Source organism: Haliotis asinina, chromosome 5 (assembly GCF_037392515.1).
Source record: "Haliotis asinina isolate JCU_RB_2024 chromosome 5, JCU_Hal_asi_v2, whole genome shotgun sequence".
Taxonomy (NCBI): domain Eukaryota; kingdom Metazoa; phylum Mollusca; class Gastropoda; order Lepetellida; family Haliotidae; genus Haliotis; species Haliotis asinina.
The window spans coordinates 24,958,256-24,980,671 of NC_090284.1; the positions used below are offsets into that span (position 1 = coordinate 24,958,256).

Below are 22,416 nucleotides of genomic sequence, written 5' to 3' on the forward strand. Positions count from 1 at the left end.
CTCAAGCTACCTTAGTGCACGCTTCCTGCAATAAATAGGAAGTGAATCGTGCTATACTTTTTTCGTGAAGTGTAGTCTTGTAGCCTGTGGCTATGATAGAAGGAGCCACAATCACTCAGGATTTCTTGAGATCAGTCATTGTGTAATGCACATCTCTTTGTATTTGGAGAGAAGATGCCAATATTACATGAAAATTCCTCTCACTTTTTATCATCACATTTTTATTTGCAGCACATGGATTTATTATCACAAAAGTGGGTAAATATTTATTTTCAGATTTCCGGTTAAATAATCGACACGTCCTTCATGCATGTTTAATGAGAAGATTAGGGGATGGGCAGCGACTCAGGGCTATTTATGTATGTATCTTGAAATAAACAAAGATGTTAGTGTGCACAGGTTAAATACAGATGAAATTGACAAAACTTGGGCAGCTGTATGGGATATAGAGATTGTGTAGAGATGTTGTATCTCTTACTGTTGTGGATGGGTACAGTGTCTGAACCCATTTCTCATGTTCCCAGGTAGAATGAGAATGTTGAGAATGAGTGTCAATGTAATTTTAAATTATACAAGTAGTTCACCTCATTGACAGTGTTATATATGTACTGAATGAGACATTCTTTAAAAACCTGTCTTAAAAGAATTGTAATCTATTCTTTGTGATTACAATGACACTATTTCAACATTGTCTACCATGTGAAGGGTCATATGATGAGAATGGCTTATGCTCTGTGTGAAAGGTTTGGCAGCATTATTTACGTGATGCTTTTGTATACATAGACCCAAAATTTCAGTCATAAACTTGAAGTGACAGAAGTTTCCACTTAACAGATTATGCAGTTGATTCAAGACTCATATTTAATCCGGTACTGACAGCTATCTGGATTAGTCAGTTTCTGGTAAAGAATTATGACACTGAATTTGAATTTTGTGTTTGTAAATACAGAGGAGTAGTTGTTTAGTTAACTTGGATCGATGATTGTTCTGAAGGTTCGGCAGTTTTTTCTTTAAAAATGCTGCATCAGTGATGGTTTGGTGATTTAACTGAATATGGTGATTTAGGTTCAAATATGATATATAAAACATATTACTGTGAACAACAGCCAGGGAACATGCTACTTGAATACAACCTCATACCAAGAAACCAGTCTGGTACTCTAATATGTTTCCACTCCATGGCAAATTTGAAGACAGTCCGTCATGGAACCTTGCATCAGATGAACCCTGAGTGAGTTTTGTGTGCTTGATCTAAATTAAGACTGCCTACTGGCAAACAAGGATAAGAACGCATTTATGAGAAGTTGGTGGTGAATGGCAATGAGCAAACCCACTTGGTCTTGTGAAAGGGAAAGCAGATGGAGGCTAGACTGCATGTGCAGTGCATGATGGTGAAACTGAATCCATGCGTAGTTGCACATGCCTTGCGCATAAGACTTCACCCGTCACACTACATTTGATCAACCTTGGGCTTCTTCATTCACAATGGCAAAGTGATACACATCAGTTGTCAGGTTGGTTCTCAAATTATCATTGTTTGCCAGTAGTTCTTGAGCCAATCAAGTGTTCTCTTTCTGAAAAGATTCAAGTTTTTTTCTGTACCACCTCAATTTAGAAATTTTGATTCTTAACTGAAGAATATCAGCACAGAACACTTTAGGCCATCCCATTACCCCTACTAACAAAGTAGATGGTGGGAATGGTGCTGTCTCTGTCTTCTGTGTCTGCTTCTGCTTCTGCAGTGATGTCTAGCAATCTGCCTCCAAGCTTATGCTTAATCTGTGAAATAAAACAGTCTGGTGGAACCTAGAAACTCCCTCTTATCTGAAGAGCAAAGCCAGTGAGATGTGAGATTCAAATCCTGAGAAAAATGTAGACTTACCTCATTCATTCATTCATTCATTCATTCATTCATTCATTCATTCAGGCTTTCGTACTGGAGAAAGCATGGGAGGTGGGAGGGGGTGGAGCTGGAGGAAGGCAGGAAGAAATATATCCCAGGGACTCTGCTGCGACAGACTAGCCTCCATCGCCACTAAGTCCATCCTGTCTCAGGTCCAGCCATAAACCATAGGATCAGCCTCGTGCATCGTCTTTCTCTTGTAAACCTGATGTGTAGCTTCATCCCCTGTTATCAGATCACCACCTGCCAAGGACGTCCATCTATATCACTTCCAGAATGCTTATGTAAACGCTTCATCATTTAACACACACAATACAAATGCCTGGCAGAGCTGTGGGATCAGTTAATTAACAACTACAAATATCAAGAGTCACAAGGCAAAACTGATAGAAAATGTTCCCCGAAGTAATCTTATCTAAAGTCATAAAATATCCTTCATATAGAACCTTTTATTGTGAAATTTCCGAAAATGATATCAGTGTGAAAGGCTACATTAATCTGCAAAAATCATTTCTCTCAAAATGGAGCAATTTGAATTTAATGTTTTCACTCTCAGAAAACTCACATATAGGGAACACATAAAATTCAAGAGCTGATGGATGTTCAATAATGATCTTCTGTGCATTGATCTGTGACGTCAGATAATAGGATAACTGAATCTGTATTGTAATACGAACTTAGTAGAATGATGGCCCATAAAGCAGTGATAAGGGCTTGCCACTTGCATCAATAATTTAACAACTGTCTTATGTTTGAGTAGAGCGATCTATTTGTAGACAACTTCTATACAACTACACAGGCAGGTGTGTCACGTACATGCAGACCATTATGAAAATTTTTCTAAATAATGATTATGTGTATACAGCGGTAGACTCCATTCTGACAGCACTAACAGTTTTATTGTGGTCAGTGGATCACAAGGTTCATCTTCCATACCATAGAGACAACATTAAATAATCTTGTTCATGTGTAGAAACATGTGGTAGTGATATACTGCCTGAACTATAGCCCAGAAGTAAGGAATGTTTTTGGTTCCATTTGGATTTGTTTTATCTATATAACATTAAAAAACTTTATTTCTTCGACTAAATGTCGATCTATGTCAGGCAATTTGTTTTCAGCTCACTGTATACAGTGCAAGTTGCCTGTGTTGCATATGAACAATCAATCACATGTCAACCTGTCAAGTAGCCAGCTGTTTAGTTTAAACATATTTCATTCACAATGTGAAAACGATTAGGGACAGCTTATAAAACCCAGCTGTAATGTGGGGTGATGGGGTAGCCTTGTGGTTAAAGCATCTGCTTTTCGCACTGAAGACATGGGTTCATTTCCCAACATGGATACAATATGAAGCCCATTTCTGATGTCCCCAACTGTGATATTGCTGGGATATTGCTAAAAGTAGTGTAAAACATTTTGAAAGATATGTTGTCTACCATCAACTGAAACAGCTAAAGGGCATTTTGTTTTTCTCATTTTATTTATTTTTTTGAAAAGGACATGTGGTTACCAAGGATACACATGTTTGATGAAAATTAAAGCCAAAAGACGTAGCGACAAATTCCAGATTCATTGTGCCTAATGTATTTTTATGACTGGTGAACAGAACATAGTTAAATACGTCTGTTGCATGATCTTAATTTTGAGGCAGACCTACTCTATCCTCTGGTTGATAAAATGTCAGTCTTTTCTACAGATAAACCTATTGAGAGATTCATTCAGCAATAAACCATGAATACTCCCGATATGCTTTGTGAGTGATTGAGTAAGTGAGTGAGTTTGGGGAATCAAACCAAGATCTCCGGTATGACAACCAAATGCTTTAACCACTAGGCTGGCCCACCTCCCCATATGCATTGTGAAAGGTACACGACATCAATGGTTATAATGCCTGTTTCCCAACAGCTTTAATTGATACTCTTGCCATCAACCACTTGTTGGACAAAGTCATTTACAGATCATTGTTAATTAGGAATGAACGGACTGTGGTGTATTAAATCATCCATTCACTTATGCCACACATTTCTTGTATCTGTAGATATAGTTGAGGATAGTTCATAATGACAGGATTTTATATCAGCACTGCTTAATACTACTTAGGGTCAACCAAAGCCAAAGAAATTATTCTCTTGAGGCATTTTTAATACAGCTTACATCTTACATCTAGAGACTGACCACTCTAAATCTGGGCCCTCAGATCCATCATGCTAAACCTTTGTTAATGCCCTCTGTGAGATAGAGCCACTGAACTTGAAAATGAGTTTGGTTTTGTGTCTGAATGATTAACACACATATCCCTCGCACAGTAGAAAATGTCCTATATTTTCCTCACCCTGGTAGTGTTGGCTAGATACAGACATGATTAAAGTATGGCTATCTTGAATAGAGTGCTTGGGATGGATCTCCCAAGAGATGAATTGGGAGATTAAGGAATATTCAAGTGTCATTACCCTTAAAAAGCATATCATGTCCTGACTCATTTCACTCCTTGTCATCAGTCCTTCGCTGAAGTGCTGGTGTCCTCATACCTCAATTTCAGGATCCCTTCAGCTCATGCCACATGCACTCTTGCAATCAATTAAACTGATTGAAGGCAATTTGACACCTTGTAACTCTTAACTATGCTTTCACCAACATCAACAAATTTCATCTTGGATCTGTCGGTTTGTTTAACAGTGTATATACCATGCTCTTTCTATGCTGACAGAATATTGTCGCTTTGCTGACTTAGGATCTATGGTTTGCTGTAGTGCCACTTGTTGTAAAGGGGGAATTCTCGTACTCCTCGCACAGACTGGTGGGGGGAAGCAAGAGGTATACAGAGATGGTGCAAGCAGCGAGGGTATCAACAGCTTTCGCCATGATGTGGAATCGAGAGGCGTGTATTGAAATCACTCCCTAGTATCGACTAACGTGCAGGAGGAAAAATCAATGAGAGCGACTTCCCTATTGGAGGAGGGAATTTGTCAACAGTGATTTTCTGTGTGGAGTGGAGTTCGCTTCAGACCATGAGTTCAGACTCACCCATTTAACCAGAGACGAAAACACTTGATCCTAGAGGATTTAAATTCAGCTTTCCAAATATTCTACCATTTGTGGTGTTTGATTCTGAGGAAGCAGGCCTCAAGTTAGTAGTGTTGCTGGGTTTGATAGTTCCATTGGTGGGATTAAAAGGACTGTGACTGATCACAAGATCTGACTATCTCTGTCCTTCAACTGTTTTCACACTTATTTCAGAAGGATCCAAGCTTTTACTTAGTGTTAGACTACCGATTTTGGTGTGTATTTTAGTCATTTTAAAAGCTGTCGTCCAACCTCACAATGAGCATCCTGTGGCAGAGACTCTACCAAAAATGGAAGATGGCTCAACGTGAAGCAACTCGCAAAAAGGCAGAAATGACAGCTACAACTTTCCTTATGAGGTTTAGTAATAAGAAGAAAAAGCTGTAAGTACTCTAAAATATCAATATTGAAATTTATGAGATTATTGGACAGGTGGCATATGTATGGTTGCTATGACACAAGCCTCTGGCATTCATTATTTCCTGTTTATTATATACATTGGTTTTCCATTTCCTCCTAAGGAGAGATATATGTCTCTACATAAAAGCCACCTAACACACTCAAGTTCGTACAAATATACATAGGTGTTCTTATTCTTTATGACATCCTGAAGATGTCTATGGGTCAATGAATTATTTCGACAAGACTCACCACTAATGTATTCTTCTATTTGAGTTTCCATCCTTCAAAATAGTAATATTTTGAAGCAAAGACCAAACGAATTTTTATAGCTACAAGCAAAGTATGTTTTGGTTTTAAAAAATTCTTGAAATGGATTCACTTCAAGAGTATGTTTTAGAAACTTTATCCCTTTCAGTATTTATGCTTTTTGTTATGCACCTTGAAATACTGATGGAAAACATCTGTAAAATAAGAATTCAAATGATTTGAAAATGTTCACAAATTTCAAATATTGCTCTTCTTATTCATCTGCTTTTACCTTTACGTCGGAGAATTTCTGAAGGTACATAAACGTGAAATACCTTGGTCCAGACATTCCATAATTCATAATTCAATACTTTAGTGTTTGGAGATTACCAAACCTGATACCATCCTGACACTATTCATTACAGTACATCCTGGTAATAGTTGCCATGGTGTATCGATACCTCAGGGGTTAAATTTCTATGAGTTGAATGGCATCATCAGTAGAGAGATAGGATGACTCTTTGACTTTTGTGGTTCCTATTAGTGTAAGCGAATTTAGCCTTCTTCTGTTTCAACATTCTAGTAGAGTTCTGTCCATTTACAGCAGGTCAGCAGAGTTTCACAGGCAGTGTTCTGGTGCCTTCTGGAACACTGTGTTTATGTGCTGGAATCTCAACACAATCAGCACATGTGGTACTGGTTGTACTTTGCCAACCATGAAAGGGTCAAATCGGATGTTGATTCCAAAAGCTTTATATATTAACACAAGGGCTGATCTATAAGATCTTATTATGGTCAGTGTTTAAACTTAATCTATGTACTGTTATTTTTCAATTTCCAAAGAATACTTTATGTTTTGCAGTTTTTGAGTTGTCTAGGAAGCAATTCAGGTGTTGGTATTAAAAGGGTAATATGACTTTACAACTCTAAATACTACCCATACCACACAAATTATAATAAGAATACTGAGATACTCTTCAATTTTCATATTTGCAATGGAATGCTGGTAACGACTAAGGAATGAATAAGAAAATATGTACATCAACTTGTCATCTACTGACAGTCATCATGCAAACCAGCAAACCATGACAAACATTTATTCATTAACCATTTACAATGGTTTTTGCATTAGTTGTCCAGGTTATGCATGTTCAGAAATTAGTGGTACAAGTAGATTGTATGACCATATTTGGGGAAATGACATTTGTAGACCAGGAATTAAATCTTCATCTTTCTGGAACAAGCTGGAATTGTTGATGTGAGTTAACATGTTCCATGTCTGTTTAAAAGGATACAATTACTATACATCTATTAGGTTATTATTCAATAGTTTAACACTTAAAATCTGTGATTATGTATGATTTTAGTAAAAAACAAATATTGATATAAAACTGACAAGTAGCCCTTTGAGAAGAGACATTCAGAACCAGAGGAAATCTAGACGTGTTCCATTCAGGGCTTTACCATTGTGGAAAGGGCTGGTTGGAAGGGAAAATATTGTGGTTCAGGCAGTGTACAGTGTACTTGTACTGGTCAGGTCATCTTCCCACTAAACAGTATTGTGACACTAGTTCTCACATAGACTATGCTTAGTCTCTGAATGTGTATAAGTTTGACAGAAGAAACAATTTCTATTGAACTGAAAAAGATACCCTGAGGAAATGCAGGTGTGTTTCGTTTAGGGCTCTAACATTGCAGAAAGGGATTGTTGAAAGGGCTAACATAACAGAAAGGAATGGTTGGAAGGGCTCTAACATTACAGAAAGGAATGGTTGGAAGGGCTCTAACATTACAGAAAGGAATGGTTGGAAGGGCTCCAACAGTACAGAAAGGAATGGTTGGAAGGGCTCTTACATTACAGAAAGGAATGGTTGGAAGGGCTCTAACATTACAGAAAGGAATGGTTGGAAGGGCTTCAACAGTACAGAAAGGAATGGTTGGAAGGGCTCTAACATTACAGAAAGGAATGGTTGCAAGGGCTAACATTACAGAAAGGAATGGTTGGAAGGGCTCTAATGTTGCAGAAAAGAATGGTTGGAAGGGCTAACATTACAGAAAGGGATGGTTGGAAGGGATCTAACACTACAGAAAGGAATGGTTGGAAGGGCTCTAATGTTGCAGAAAGGAATGGTTGCAAGGGCTAACATTACAGAAAGGAATGGTTGGAAGGGCTCTAATGTTGCAGAAAGGAATGGTTGGAAGGGCTATCATTGCAGAAAGAAATTGTTGGAAAGGTAGCCATTGCTGAAAGGGATGGTTGGAAATGCTATCATTGCAGAAAGGGATGGTTGGAAGGGCTATCATTTCAGAAAGGGATGGCTAGAAGGACTAGAACATTGCAGAAAGAAATGGTAGGAAGGGGAGATAATGTGGTTTAGGCGACGATGATACAGTCTAATCAGTGTTATGGGAGTCTGGTGTATATCTAATGTTTCATGGTCAGTTTTGCTTATTGTTTACAGATAATTGTGTGTCCATTTAAATGAAAATGAAAAACAAAAATCTTGTAATCACATATGCATGCTTAGAAGCTGGGGGTGACAATGTGGGCTTGAAGCTAAGGGAAAAGAAAGTGTGAATTCAGTTTTGTGTTGACTGCATGGTAGAGAGTTTTTCTTACATCATTTAATGGCAAAACCTCTTTCCCTGCTTGGAATAAGTCTTGCAGACCCTGATTTGGGGAATGTCAGAGTCAAAAGAACATTAATGTGTTGGCCACTTGATCTTTCAGAATTTGGGAATATTTTTTATTAAAGCAATGTTGCAGTTGGTTCTAAGAATAGCTTCAAAGTATATGCAGTTCCAATTTGTCCATAGGGGTATTGATTCTTAGCTGACTGTCAAAGAAAAATACATGACTGCTGAAAGTATAGATGAAAAAGCATTTTTCATTGACAGCAGTGTGAATACTTCCAAAATGTGAATGACAATACAGCGTGATATATATTCCATTTCCTGTGTATATTAATGCTACAGAAAATGAGGCAGAACATTTTGATAGATACACAATATATACTTTGGCAGGATTTGAATAAAATTCTTCATTGGAGTTGTGCTGTCTTGTGTATGTAATTGTTTTACAGATTTTGTATCTCTGATTAAAAATCATTTATCATTTATTGTCAGTTTAAATTAACACATAGACTTAATATTATCAGATGTTATCAAAATTTCTTGGGAAATTAATTTTGAGCTGTTGTTATCAGCTGGAGGTTATGCTATGTGATTAGTTACAAGGAAGCATAGGAAGAAGTTTTGTGAGATTTGAAATGTTTCTGCCCATAAGCCTCAGAAATGGCATAAATTGATTTGTGATCTTTAGTCATGTAATTTTGCAATACATTCACCAGATATCATTTTGTATGATGCCAGGAGTATGATTTACGGGATATAATAAGCAGCTGAAGCACTGGAGATTAATAGCCATAATGCCTAATAAAACATATTCTGTTTGGCCAAAGAGCTATGCAGTAGATTAGTGGGCATTGGAAAGTTCTACAAGATGTCTTCATTTCCTGGGACTGATGAACCCATTCTGATTATTTGTCTTTTCTGCAGAACATGACCGTACTGCTCAAAACGAATGAGGATGATTTTTTTAAATGTATGATGATGTTGCATTGATAACTTATCAGCTTGAATCATTTCATGTTTGAGAGCTTTGTGGTATCTCTGTATTTTCTTGTAATAGAGAGAGCAGGTTGGTTTCAGAACTCCTGTAATGCCCATAACACATTCACCTGTTGTACCAGCCTAAAACCCTCCCCCCTTGTCTAAAACCAACTGTCCCTTTAAAAAACACCCCTTTTGTCTAGAATACATTCATCTCACTCGTGTCAGTTAGCCCCTAAAATCTTCCCCTACTGCCTAGAAATATAAGACTCATGAATTGTGTCAATCATCCCTTTAAACATCCCTCATTATCCATAGAAAACTTCAACTCACCCAGTGTGTCAAACGGCACTTGAAACCTTATCCTATAGTGTAGATCCCTTCCAACTCACCCAGTGTGTCAAACAGCACGTAAAACCTTCTCCTATTGCATAGAACCACTCAACTCACCCAGTGTGTCAAACAGCACTTAAAACCTTCTCCTATTGCATAGAGCCCTTCAACTCACCCATTGTGCCATCTTACCCTTGCATCCGTCCCCTTCTGCCTTCAACCCACTTGGCTTGCCCATTGTCATTATCATTGACTGGATACCTATAGCATCACTACCGGCAAGAATTGTAACAATTTTCCATGGCTTACAGTTAGTCGCGTCTGAGCATGTGACATAGGGCCATTATCCTGCCCTCATCAGAGATGACACCATTGCTGCTAGCGCCACCTATAGGCACAGGAATAGAGTGGAACTGTCACCTTCCCTCTTGTATTGTCTACACATTGTCTAGGATCGGCTAACCACACACTTGTTAAGAGATAATTACCCCTATTCCATGGACTTAATTGGGAATTAAGCTTAGAGTAGTAAGCCTTTTAGCCAAAGCTGACAAATGTGAGATACCTGTTGGTCCAAGTGTGAGTTAGAACATTTTGTTGCTGTGGATATGTCCCAAGATGAAAACACTGTTGACGTTTCCACTGAGATGAACAGATGCTTTTGACTACAAAGTAGCAGAAAGGAGACCATTCATGGAGGTGATCATATACTTTGGTGAAGATGTGGAGGCGGTCTGGCTTTCAAGTTATTTCTGATCAGCAAATCAGAGATGCATATTCTGACATATTTTTACACATACCTGTTCCTACCCATTCTTTTGCAATATTTTATTCATACACTTTCTCGCTCTTTCATCACATTTTACTTTTTATTTCTTTTAAATTCTCCTCATAAAATTGTTGCTGAATGATGCATTGTGTCATCAATTCCATGGAAACCAAGTATCAGCAGTTCCCCTTTGCTGGCAGGCAGATTGACACACTATGCCATCAATTCCATGGAAACCAAGTATCAGCAGTTCCCCTTTGCTGGCAGGCAGATTGACACACTATGCCATCAATTCCATGGAAACCAAGTATCAGCAGTTCCACTTTGTTGACAGGTAGAATGACACACTGTGTCGTCACATCCATGGAAACCAAGTATCAGCAGTACCTCTTTGCTGACAGGTAGAATGACACACTGTGTCGTCACTTCTAGAAACATAAGCTCCAATTCATTCATAACCAAGAGCATTCTGATGAAACTTCCCATGTAGCTGGGCAGAGGACTCTGTTGTTTAGATGCAAATGGGCAGAAATCGTCTCTTTAATAGACAGGCAACAATGCCTGGAGCTTTCAGTCAGACCCCATTTGCTTTGCCCTTTTGATAGCTGCATGTCATGGACAATACCCAGACACTCTCATTACAGATTAATATAGTCTATATATTTACTGGAACCCCCACAAAGAATCATGCCAGTGTTTTGACAAAGTCCAGTATATTTCTTTGTAGATTTATGTGATTGTTTGGGTTGCCGCAAGACAAAAGTCAAAGGCTAAAGTAACCGCTGTCTCTATTTATGTTCCTCTGAACTTTGCAAAACCGTTTGAACTTTTTCCAAGATGAAATATTGCTTTGCTCATCAAGTAATGGGAGAGACAGGTAATGTCAGACAGACTGTCGTGTGGGTGGATTTTAATGCCAGTGAGTATGACAGAACAGAGAAAATGAACTATAAATTTGGAAATTTGAAAGAAAAACAGATTTTGCCTTGATTGGCAGTTATTGCTGTGATCATATGGTTTTAAGTATCTTGCTGACAAGGTAAACAAGTACTTGGCACTGTTGTTGGAGCTGTTGTTGTCAGTTCACAAATAAAGCTATATTTGGATGTAACGTGGAGCATGCTGAGGACATATTCTGCAGAGAGTAGGATCTGAATTTTTACTTCAGTGTGATGCCTGTCTGTGTGTATACCCCCATCAGTGTTTGCATCAGGTAAACTTCCTAATCAACCAATAAGATTAAGCAATCTGCATACCTAATTTCTGTTTTTTTAAAATGAATAAAATCAGGAAATTCTGAATGGAAATATATAAGGCAGTGCTCATATATTTTGGGGGATGTTTTATGTATTCTGTTGTTTTTGAGTGTTGGTGACTAATAAATGAAAAATAGGTACCCCTAAGGCTAATCATGTATTATCTGTTACTAAGATACAAATTCCTTAATAACGACGGAAACTGAATACTTTTTAGAAAGCTGACACCTGACTTGATAAAAGACTTATGCATTTTGTTCAGTTTGGAGTCAAAAATTGTGACTTGATTTCTAGACAGACATAGGTATAAAACTGGAGTAAAAGATGAACAGTAAGATTATCCTGGAAGCCCCAAGGGGAGACAGTCAGTAGTACATTGTACCAGTGACATGCAGTTGCATATTTCCTTATGCAAGAACCAAAATCTGAAAACAGCTAATAACATTTCTCCTCAGCTTTGATTGAGTAGAACTTGATTTAGCACATTTTATAAATTAATAAATTTGTAAATTCTTCTGCAGAGGATGAAACAGTCTTTTTATCAAAGATTTGCATTGTACCAACAAATAGTATCAGTCAAATTAAACATTATGATTGGTTTGGTTCTTGTTAGAACTATATGTTGAGAAATATTTCTCATGTGTCCATTATATTTATTATAACTATTGAATTTTCAAAAAGTGTTATGCTACATTGGTCTGTCTGTCAGTTTCCCTAAGAAGAAGTTATGTTTTCTAAGAAATTGATTTGTGTAGCGATGGTAAGTAGGAAGCACCTGTGAAGCTGATGTGGTTAAATTGCTCTAGCTCAGCTGGTGATCCACTGTTCAAGGCATTCGCAAGCATTGGTAGTTTTTGCATCATGGCTTTGAGTTTATCAATGTTCTTCATCTGATGTCTAGTTGGATCACATGACATTGTTTTTCAACATGCACAAGATACTATTTCTGAAACACGATCTTGGAAGGTTTAACACTCCTTTTGAATGATATCCTGTTATTGAAGTTCGATCTGAACTTTGATAAAGTTTACATGATATAGGTGTTGGATGTTTACCATTGGTGTGACACTTTGCCCACTAGGCTGCCACACCACCCTATTTCATAAGCAAGTTCTGGCATGGAAACTGACTGGACCAGCATTATGGTTATTTTACACAATTAAACATGGTTATATTCTTCTTTCGTGAGATGTTGTCAGCATCATGTGTCTAATCTCCAGCTGTTCGAGTGATTTAATGGCAGGTAGTAGTCACACAGCACCACAGATTAAAACAAAATGGTTTTATATTCTTCATACGGAAACACTAAGCAGAAATGTGCAATCAGTTCTAATACTTTTTAGTCATCTGTTTGTATTAAAACTAAAAATTCATATTTAAATGTATTTTCTATTGTGATTTTTTGGTGGTTATTTTTTTTAATGAGATGAACAGAAAAAAGAAAATGTCTCACAGAGGGTATTGGTTTCTTATTTTTCATTTAAACATGTTTCAAGTTTCTTCTATCCATTAAAAGCTGTCGTAAATTTCCCTTCCACCTGAAGCCAGATAGTGTGGCATCGGTGTCATTTCTCACACGCTGTCTGGTCAGGTTAATTTTGTTTCCTCATCCTGATGTGTCTGACTCTCACGGCAACTTCTACATCGTTCTGTCACTGCAACATCTCCATGATGGAGTCTGTATTTGTGCAACAATGTGTTGAGACACCCTCATCACACAGCAAGAATGTGTGGGTGTTTGATTTAGTTATCTTCTAATATTGGACCTGTGAACTGAATGCAGAACCTTAGAAGAACAGGTCCCCATATTGCTCAGTGGTGTTAAAGCTCATATTGAACTCTACAGATGAGGAAATTTCCGTTAAACCTTTCTGATTTGATTGCTTAGTTAATTTTTTTTCATTTAAGGAATCAATAAATCGATGCCATGCAATTTTAAATGTTGCTTTAAGCGTGTTATGTTGCTTATTTTTTATGGTTCAAGGTTGTTTTGTTGAAGAATCTGACAGTATGCTCACGGTGCCAATTAATGACATTTTTCAAATTTAAAATCTTTCAGAACATCAACTTGTTCTTCCTTCTCTACTGAGCCAGAAAACATGACTGAAACATTTGTTGATGAGGAACTGCATATGTAATCGTTTTGGAATATTTAACTCATACAGCTGGAAAATGCTTGTGATCCAAGGAATGTGAAAGTTTGTTGACACATCAGAACTATCAGGACAAAAAGTTCTGGAAAGGTTTACAGCTTTTGGAAAACTATTGCTGACTTGCATACAAACTGCTTTGAACCAAAGTTGCTCAAATCGGGAATGACTGACGGATAGATGAGACATTCACAAAGAAAAGAATAATTTCTATTGAATTCTTTTGGCAATAATCCTAGGGAAAGGTCTCTGAGTATCAATGCATGCTTTGGACAATTAGTGTCTGGTTTGTCTACTCCTTTCCTCATCAAATGGAAGGCTAACTCTGGCCCTCATTTTGCTGCCACTCCTTCAGCTCACAGCCATTGCATCTGACCTGTCTGCGCCCGATGTATGGGTGGATCTGTTTGTGCTGGTGTGTACATATCTGTCACTCTAAATGTCCTAAACACATCAACAAATTGCATCGCATTGATTCCATGCAAATGGGTTACAGGGCAGAAAATAAAGAGCTTTTCATGAAAAGGATAGATCAATGTAGTTTGTCCTGCACTGGCTAAAAGATCGGCATGTTTGACACTCTCAACAATGACGTGAAATTGAAACGGGGATAAATATGGAAACTTGTCAAGACCTTATTGATGGTGAAGCTACTAGAGGTCTGTCCTGCGGTGACCCCAGGTCTTGAAATTGTTTGTTTATAAAGCACTGAAACTTCAGCACAGCTTGGGGAGAAAGGATGGCTGGTTCACTGAATCATTAGACTTCTTTGTGAGAACATGCATGTTGACACTGGCACTACTTTCTCAACCAGTAACCACCAGGGAATCGGGTGCCTTCTTTCCTCGGGACTTTGGCTACAGCAAACAAATTTAAGTTATAGTCATCAAACTGGATATCCAAGGTATTCTATACAGTGCTTATTGGTTCTTCAGGCTAGCAGTCATACAAAACAAGATTTGAAAATGGTGCATTTTGTGTGTGTTTTTAACTCTTGCCTGCTAGGAATTGGTTTTTCTTGTTTTCCAATAACTGTTTGTCAAAATGTTCAAGGGTATCACTCTGTGAATCATTAGGTTATGAAGTAATAATTGTCAGGATCCCATTCCGTGAGGCAGTTTAGGGCTATGTCTGTTGCACATCTTTGTTAAAGTGAGGATGTTGCAAGTGTCGTAACGTCAGTAAGTGTTTATAAGTGGTCCTTTGATTTTATTTGTGAAGAGTAGATGCTATATTTTCTTTTCCACACTGACCCATGAAGGTCAGGGTCAGAATAGGCCCTCATCAACCCATTTTTGCCATAAAAGGCGACTATGCTTGTCGTAAGAGGCGACTAACGGGATCGGGTGGTCAGGCACACTGACTTGCCTGCGATGATAGTGACTCGTATGATACTTCTCTCACTTGTTACTCATTTTTACATGTGCCACAAACCCCTTGTCTGTGTAAAGTCATTACAGTCAATGATCTTTCAGGTACTATAAACTCAAAATAACTATTAACTATTGCAGTAATAGTCAGTTTTTCAAAACGAATAATGTTTTGTTCAATATGGAATAAAGAACAAAAGAATTCAGTGTCTGTGATGAGCTCATTTAAAAGCAGAACTATTCATCCAAATTAATTATCGAAGAAATCAATATAAAATGGCCTATTACATACAAAGCCTCTAGTTAACATACAGTTATGGAAGGAAAAAAATATTGATATGTGACATCTGTAAATGGGCCAGACATTTGTTTTTCAAGTTTATTTTGTGAGGCCCTCACTTATTTCTTCATCTGCATCAGAGGCTTATTGTTCATCAACCTTAAGTTAGTTCTTACGAAGATATATACTGAGCCAAAAAAGAAACTTCACAAAATGTAATTTTAAATAAGGAATAATTTCTTTCTGATGATATATCTGTGTATCCCTATATTTCGACTCACATGATCTTCGCATCGAAGTTCTCTTCATTTTCATGTGTTTACATTGGCCTCAAGAACTGAAAAAACACTTTTAAACCACAGTTCTGATGGTACTTTAAATGCCATGATTGTCAAAGGTGCAATGCGAATGTGCCTTTGGCATGTTGCGACCGTGAAGATCAGTTATTGATGTCGCAAGAGTGGTGGGATGCAGCTGTCGTACTGTGTATGACTTGCGAGGTTGTCTACAACAAACTGGCACCACTTCGGATCACCCAAGGTCGGGTCGTCCACGTGTGACACCACGATTGGAAGACCGTCAAATCGTCCTACATCACTTACGAGATTTCTGGCAGCTACACGAACCAGGGCTGAGATGTTTTGAGGTCAGTTTTCCTAACAGACCATTTGAAATCGGTTGCGGGCTGCCAATCTCCATTCTCAACATCCATATCGTGACTTGACATTCTGTATACCCAAATTTTGGAACGGCAGTGTATCCTAATGGAACTGATTGTGGCACTGTCAGTGTATCGAGTACATCACACAGATCTCAGCAATGAAATTATAACAATCTAACCATCTCTTGTTCTTTTGAAGTGACCTGAAGAAAGAATGTGAAGTTTCTTTTTGGACTCAGTATTTTTACTTTGTATTTGTGATTTAATATTAGTGAATTCAGTTTTAAGCCAGAAGATTCATGAACACACCAATAACCATGTATAATAGATGAGTATGATGTATGTTGAAGAACCAACAATCTCGGGGTGGAAATAACCTAGAGACAACCAAGTCCAGTGTTTTGTCGCTGTTGGACAAGCAAATTTGCATAACACTCTGTACCAGTGTGCAGTTAACTTTCCAATGTGAATTATGTTGTTTATTTAAAAAATTAACAAAAACATTGACAATTTCGGTAAAGTTATCAGGGAAAGTGAATTTACATGTGTTACTGTACCAGAGTACACTAGCAATTTTATATTTATTTCAATTTCTGAATCTGATATATACGTAAATGAGTATGTTGGAGATCTTGTGTTTGTATGTTCAGCATCTTTGTCAAAGCTTTTCAGATCTACAGCATACCTGGAACTCATAAGTCTTACACATTAATGTAGACTCTTTTCAGTGTTAAATGCATGGACCGTGGACCCCTTACATGTTCATCCAAGCAATAAGGCTATTGATAAAGCATTCACAAATTTCAAAGGAAGTCACATTCATCTTCTGTCCATTACATTATGGTCATTTGTCAGGTGCATGATTTATGAGCCATGTATGTTTTACTTGACCTGTTGCCATTGACATCTCATATTTCACTATCTGATATGATCACAAGATAATATGCTGCAACATACCTTATTTCATATACTTCTCAGAGTGCCAGGTGAATATTGCAATTCCCTAGCAATGTGAAGCAAATCAGACCTTCAATTACAATATCAGAGCATGTATTGCTTAGGAAACCAAAAAGTCAATTTATCTTCATAGTACATTGCCTGTGTGGTGGAAATGATAGGTTGTAGGAGGTGTGTTATGAATTTCTCGTGCCAGTACTTACTGGTTGATCAATAACCTCCTTTGGTGTCATGTGTCAATGCTGTTGATGACATCCTGTAGGATACGGCCATTATTGGCCACAGCCATTAGTTTTGACAAAGATGAACTAATCTGTGCCAGCAGAGCCAGGTTTACTCAAAGGTGAAGCTATTTGTTTGTTTATAAAAGGTCAGCCTCATCTGTGACACAAGCCAGTTTCTGACATGATATTTATCTGAATTCAAATTAAACAAGGGCCAGAATACACGGGATCCAAGTTAAGTTAAGTGTGTGTCCATTAATATTGAACAAGTTCGTATGAGGTAGATGCATCACGCAAAATATAGAGAAAATGCTTTTGATGCAAAAACATTGAAGTTGTCAAGATGGGTGAGTGCTTGTTTTGCTGTCAGTCACAAATGCAATTACAACATAACTGTGCTAATAATTTGATTGATTGTAATAAGTTGTCACATGACTCCTGAGGATATTCTCCAGTTCAGTACTTTGGCTGCTTATTTGTTAAACATGTTCACAATAAAGTTCTGAATTTGTAAACAAAAAAGTAACCTGTACAAGGACCAAACATTCATTCATATTGATATTCCATGATTTTGTATGGTTTCTATAGGACGAGTGGGAACTCTATAGTGAGTGAGTGATTATGTTTTAACACAGCTGATGACAATATTCTTGCAACACCATAACAGGGTATAGAAGAAATGGGATTCCCACATTATGGCTTGATTTGAGCATTTAGAGCCTGAAACTGCGGCTACATACTTAGAACAGTTAAAACTTTTCAAGAAAGAGGCTGCAAGCCCTCAGGGCAGTAACTGTAATGACTACATGACAGAGACTCAAAGACACATACTGTTGATGTCATGAAATTTTATGAAGAAGATACAGTGGTCTCATCAGACAAAGAACAATTTTTATTTTTTCATGTTCAAAATCATTGATACCATTTTATATTGAGCAGCAGATGCAACCTATTTTTGTCTGGTGCAACAAGGTTGTTACCAAAGGTAGCACTGGGTGCAAGTAGGTTCCATTTTTTTAAACCCAACACATGCTGGGAATCAAACCTGGCTCAGTGTGATTAGCAAATTCTTTACCCACAAGGCTAACCAACACGTAACAGCAAGATAATGTAGTGCGGTGCTCTGTAATTAGTCGATGCATGTCGGCAGTAATGAAGCTCTGCAATTGCCATAAGTCCCTCCAGACTGTGTCTTTCTGTTGAGGAAAAAAAAAAAGTTTCCATTTAATAAAAAAAACTGTCAGTGATATTTATAATTATAAATGTCACCTTTTGAAAGACTGGAAACACTTCCTTTGCACAATCAATCAACTCAATTTACTAAGATGGTAGAATATGGAGACAAGTTATATTAATGAAGAGAGTTTGCTTTGAAGCTAGCAGCTATAAATATACTTTTGTTGATGAAACAAGATTTTGGTCTATTTTAAGATTGTGTTTTGAATGATTTTTATGCAAGCTGACAAGAATTGCTTAGAAACCACATGACGTAAACGCTTATACAATTTATCAAGGAGCCTTGGCCTTGAGAATTTACCAACTGGTATGTTTTGGGACGTAAACATTTTGCCCTTGAAAGAAAAACACTCAACTAGTAATATGTCAAAGTACACAGTTGAACATGATATATGTTTTAGAGACAGTGTTTGGCATTTCATTTATCTTACCCTTCTCGAATGATCACTTACAATAAGAAAATATTAGGATGGGTTATTGATTTTGAAATTTGGGCAATTTTATGTGCAGTTGAATATTCTTGACTTGACTCAACCTGTGATCAAATTAAGTTGTAACATTATAATTTGTCTTCTTGAAAACAGTTTCTGAATCCAGCTGTGAGTACAGCCATGATGAACACCATGGTGATGCATGCAGTATTTCTTCATCTCTGGTAAACACTGATCTATTCTAGCTGTATATTCCAGTCCTTTTGACCCACGTATGGCCCTGAGTCTTATTTGTGGAAACCCTCTCAGGCCCTCCCTCTTCATGTCATCAACAGAGCTCTCATGAATGAGAACAGGATGCCTGGGGTTCCTTTTTACATTCTGTTAATACTAGACATCTAATTTCTGAATCCTAACAAGAAAATAATAAGCAAGATGAAATTTAAAGGTTCCAGTTCAGATGAGTAATTTCACTGATTGAACATTGACATGTATGTATTGAATTTAGTTCCAAGGGAGATGAAAAAAATGAGTTTGTGAAGTAAAGAGAAACAAGAATGGTGCAACAACAGACCGAGATAGCGGCACCATTGGTTCTCTGACAGTCAGGACGGCTGGAGAAGGTCACGACCTTAAGACAGCATGGCAAATGGCAGTTCTAGGATAACTGCACCAATCACTAGTTGGTTGAGGCAGTAACTCCATGTGGGCTGTATTGAGTAACTTGACATATGTTGTTCCAGTCAGAAATAATTTATGTTGGATTAAAGAGGAATCTTTGTGTCAAGTATTGAGAATAATGCAGCAGGAAAGAAGGTGTGTGTTCAATATCAGTGAAGTAAAATGTTAGCAATAAATATTTTGGTTGTGATGGTAATTTGACTATGAGGAGAAGGTAATGATATTGCCTTGTCCAGCCCGCCAGCCATCCTTTCATTCTTAATTCTTCCATCCATCCAACCAGCCAGCCAGCCATCTTGGATAGCCTAATGGTTACAGCATTCACTAGTGATGCCGAAAAACTCACTCACTCACTCACTCACTCACTCACTCACTTGCACACCTATATGTCAAGAGGATAGAATCTATTCCTAGAAAGATATGGCACGCAGACAAAGATAATTTCCCCTCAAGGTTACTTGTGTACATTATGCCACTGTCTTTCTTTAGCACAACCAGTATGTGCTTGTATGTGACAACTAATCTAAGAAATATTTCCATTTGACAGAAATATGACTCACTGCATGGTATTTATATTTCTAACATATTTGTTGGGAATACAACATCAAAATGTGTCAAGGACCATTTGAAAACTGATGGAACATGATCAAGCTCTTCACCAAAGCTCATTTCCTTTTGAAATGCATGCATCTCCTGTTCATTTAGTGGAAATATACTTTTTGGTTTGCCAGAATATGCTTTTGCTTAATTTTTCTCCACAGTTTGAATTTTTTATATTTAAATACACTTTCCTTACTAAAACATTAGTCTTTTTTTCCTGTTGTTGATGCTAACTGATATCCCCTGACTTATTATGATTTTGGTGTTGGGCTGTCAGTCATTCCATACCAGGTATTAGCAGCTTCCAAGTGTGATGGCGCACTGGGCCAACCTTCTGTTTAAAGCGTTCATGTATGTTGCCTAAGAGTCAGGTTTGATTCTCCACAAGGGTACAATAAGGCCTATTTCTGATATCCGCTGCTATGATACTGCTGGTATATTGCACAGTGCGATGTAAGATCATTCTTACTCAGTCGAAGCGAGAAAAATGCTTAGCAAGCCATGACAACAGAAGCCAGTATTGTATGGCTGACAACCTGGCAGACGGTCAGTGATATCAAGCTGGAGATGTTGCTAGGTAGATAGAACATAATGAGAAGGAATTAGAACGATCGTCTGTGAGATAATGACAGGGTAATAGGATGGGATGCTGTCAATGCTGACAACACTAGACAGGTGTTGATGTCATCATCTGCAGTCTTTAAAATTTTTCACGTGTGTGCATGTTTAATCAATGGCAGTCAGCATGATGACACTGATGATTGTATGACTTTTTTCAACATGTATTACCACCTAGATGTATTACAGGTACAAATCATACATTTCAGTATGTATTGTTTCAAAATCATTCAACCATTGAACTATTTTTCATTGAAATATTTCGTTTTGAGTAGTGAGCATTTCAATTGAAGTTTTCAGGATGTTTTTGTATTATTTGGTCTTTTCATGTGAAATTATGGAGATGGTTTTGGACAAATCGCTTCAAGTTGCCTGAGACATTTGATTGATGAGGAATTAAATAAAGGGAATAATTAACTGTCAATTTTGTAAACTTTCAAACTGCTTCCTCTGTTCCGTGCATCTTCGCTGTATGGATGTTAGAGAGAGTGTTTTTCTGAATGACATTGATTGCTTTTTATGTTTGTCTTCAAAGGACTTTCCATAAACAGAAGCCTGTTGGGTTAATACGATTTTGGCTGCGGGACTGAATAAAACTGCGGAGCTAAATAAAGACTCGTTGATTGTCAAGTGTTTGCCCGACATGACTGTAACACTGAAGTATAAATTAACTATCCCCTAATGGCCACCCCCCAGTGCATGACATCAGCGCCCTCTATAGGAAGTCGAAACACGCACCTGCGGTACCTGGCATTATTATTACTACTGCCAAGAAGGAGGGGAGCAATCAAAGACACAGTATGAATATTTAACAACTGCTTGATGTGAAGTGTTCAATGTTGGGCTTCTGATGCACTGTGACAGATGAGTCAGTTAATAAACTTTGAAAGAATACAAAAGCCCCCAAGTTAACATTTTCAATGATTTCTGTAAGTGGTTTTGAATATTGTTTGTGTTCTTACTATTATGGATGTATCTGGTCATATTTTGTCCAAAATAGTTTCTATTGGACTAACTATGTTTATTTTCAGCAATCTCACGCATGTTGTGTTTGAAAATGTTAACTTTTTTTTTTAATTCTTTCAAAGATTATTAACTGATATGCCATACAACAAAGAAAAAGTTTTTCAGTGAAGTAATTCTAGTTCACAATCAGTATGAAGAGTTCAGGTAAAAAAAACACTTGCAAAACAGTTGAAACCATTGAAATAACAATTCATATTTACAAAACTGAAATGTGTGATTGATAATATCCATTGATTATGGACTATTACAGGTATTAAACCAACAAACGTGAGGAACGTCAGCATGGGTAAAATTTTCAATTCATTAATTTAAAAAGGACCGGCGTAAAAGCCAGCATTTTGTACTGTTTGTGAGGATTGGAGAAATGCGTGTGGAAAATCACATTTGATCTGATACTGAATCAGCTCAGTAATCTATATACGTCACAACACCATGTTCAAGTGTTTACTCGGCTTTCTATTGAATACATGGTAATGAATTGATGTTGAAGCATTTGTGTGGGCAGGTCCAACTTGTTGTACCGACTGTTTGATTCCTGTACTGGTGTGGTTGTTATATTGATGACTAGGAACTAATTTAATAAATGATGACAGAT

At 37.5% G+C, this 22,416-nt stretch overlaps 1 protein-coding gene across 2 annotated transcripts in view; it reads left to right on the forward strand.

The window, feature by feature from the left end:
* LOC137283269 (ankyrin repeat and fibronectin type-III domain-containing protein 1-like) overlaps positions 1-22,416 on the forward strand; it is a 190,320-nt gene that overhangs the window by 63,469 nt on the left and 104,435 nt on the right. The window contains exon 1 of one of the 2 annotated variants that reach the window (XM_067814703.1): positions 4,695-5,352. The exons of the other annotated variant lie outside the window; for it this stretch is intronic. Coding sequence (XP_067670804.1) covers positions 5,228-5,352 — 125 coding nt within the window. The 5' untranslated portion in view covers positions 4,695-5,227. Of the gene's footprint in view, positions 1-4,694; positions 5,353-22,416 lie in introns of those variants that run through there. 2 annotated transcript variants of the gene reach the window in all.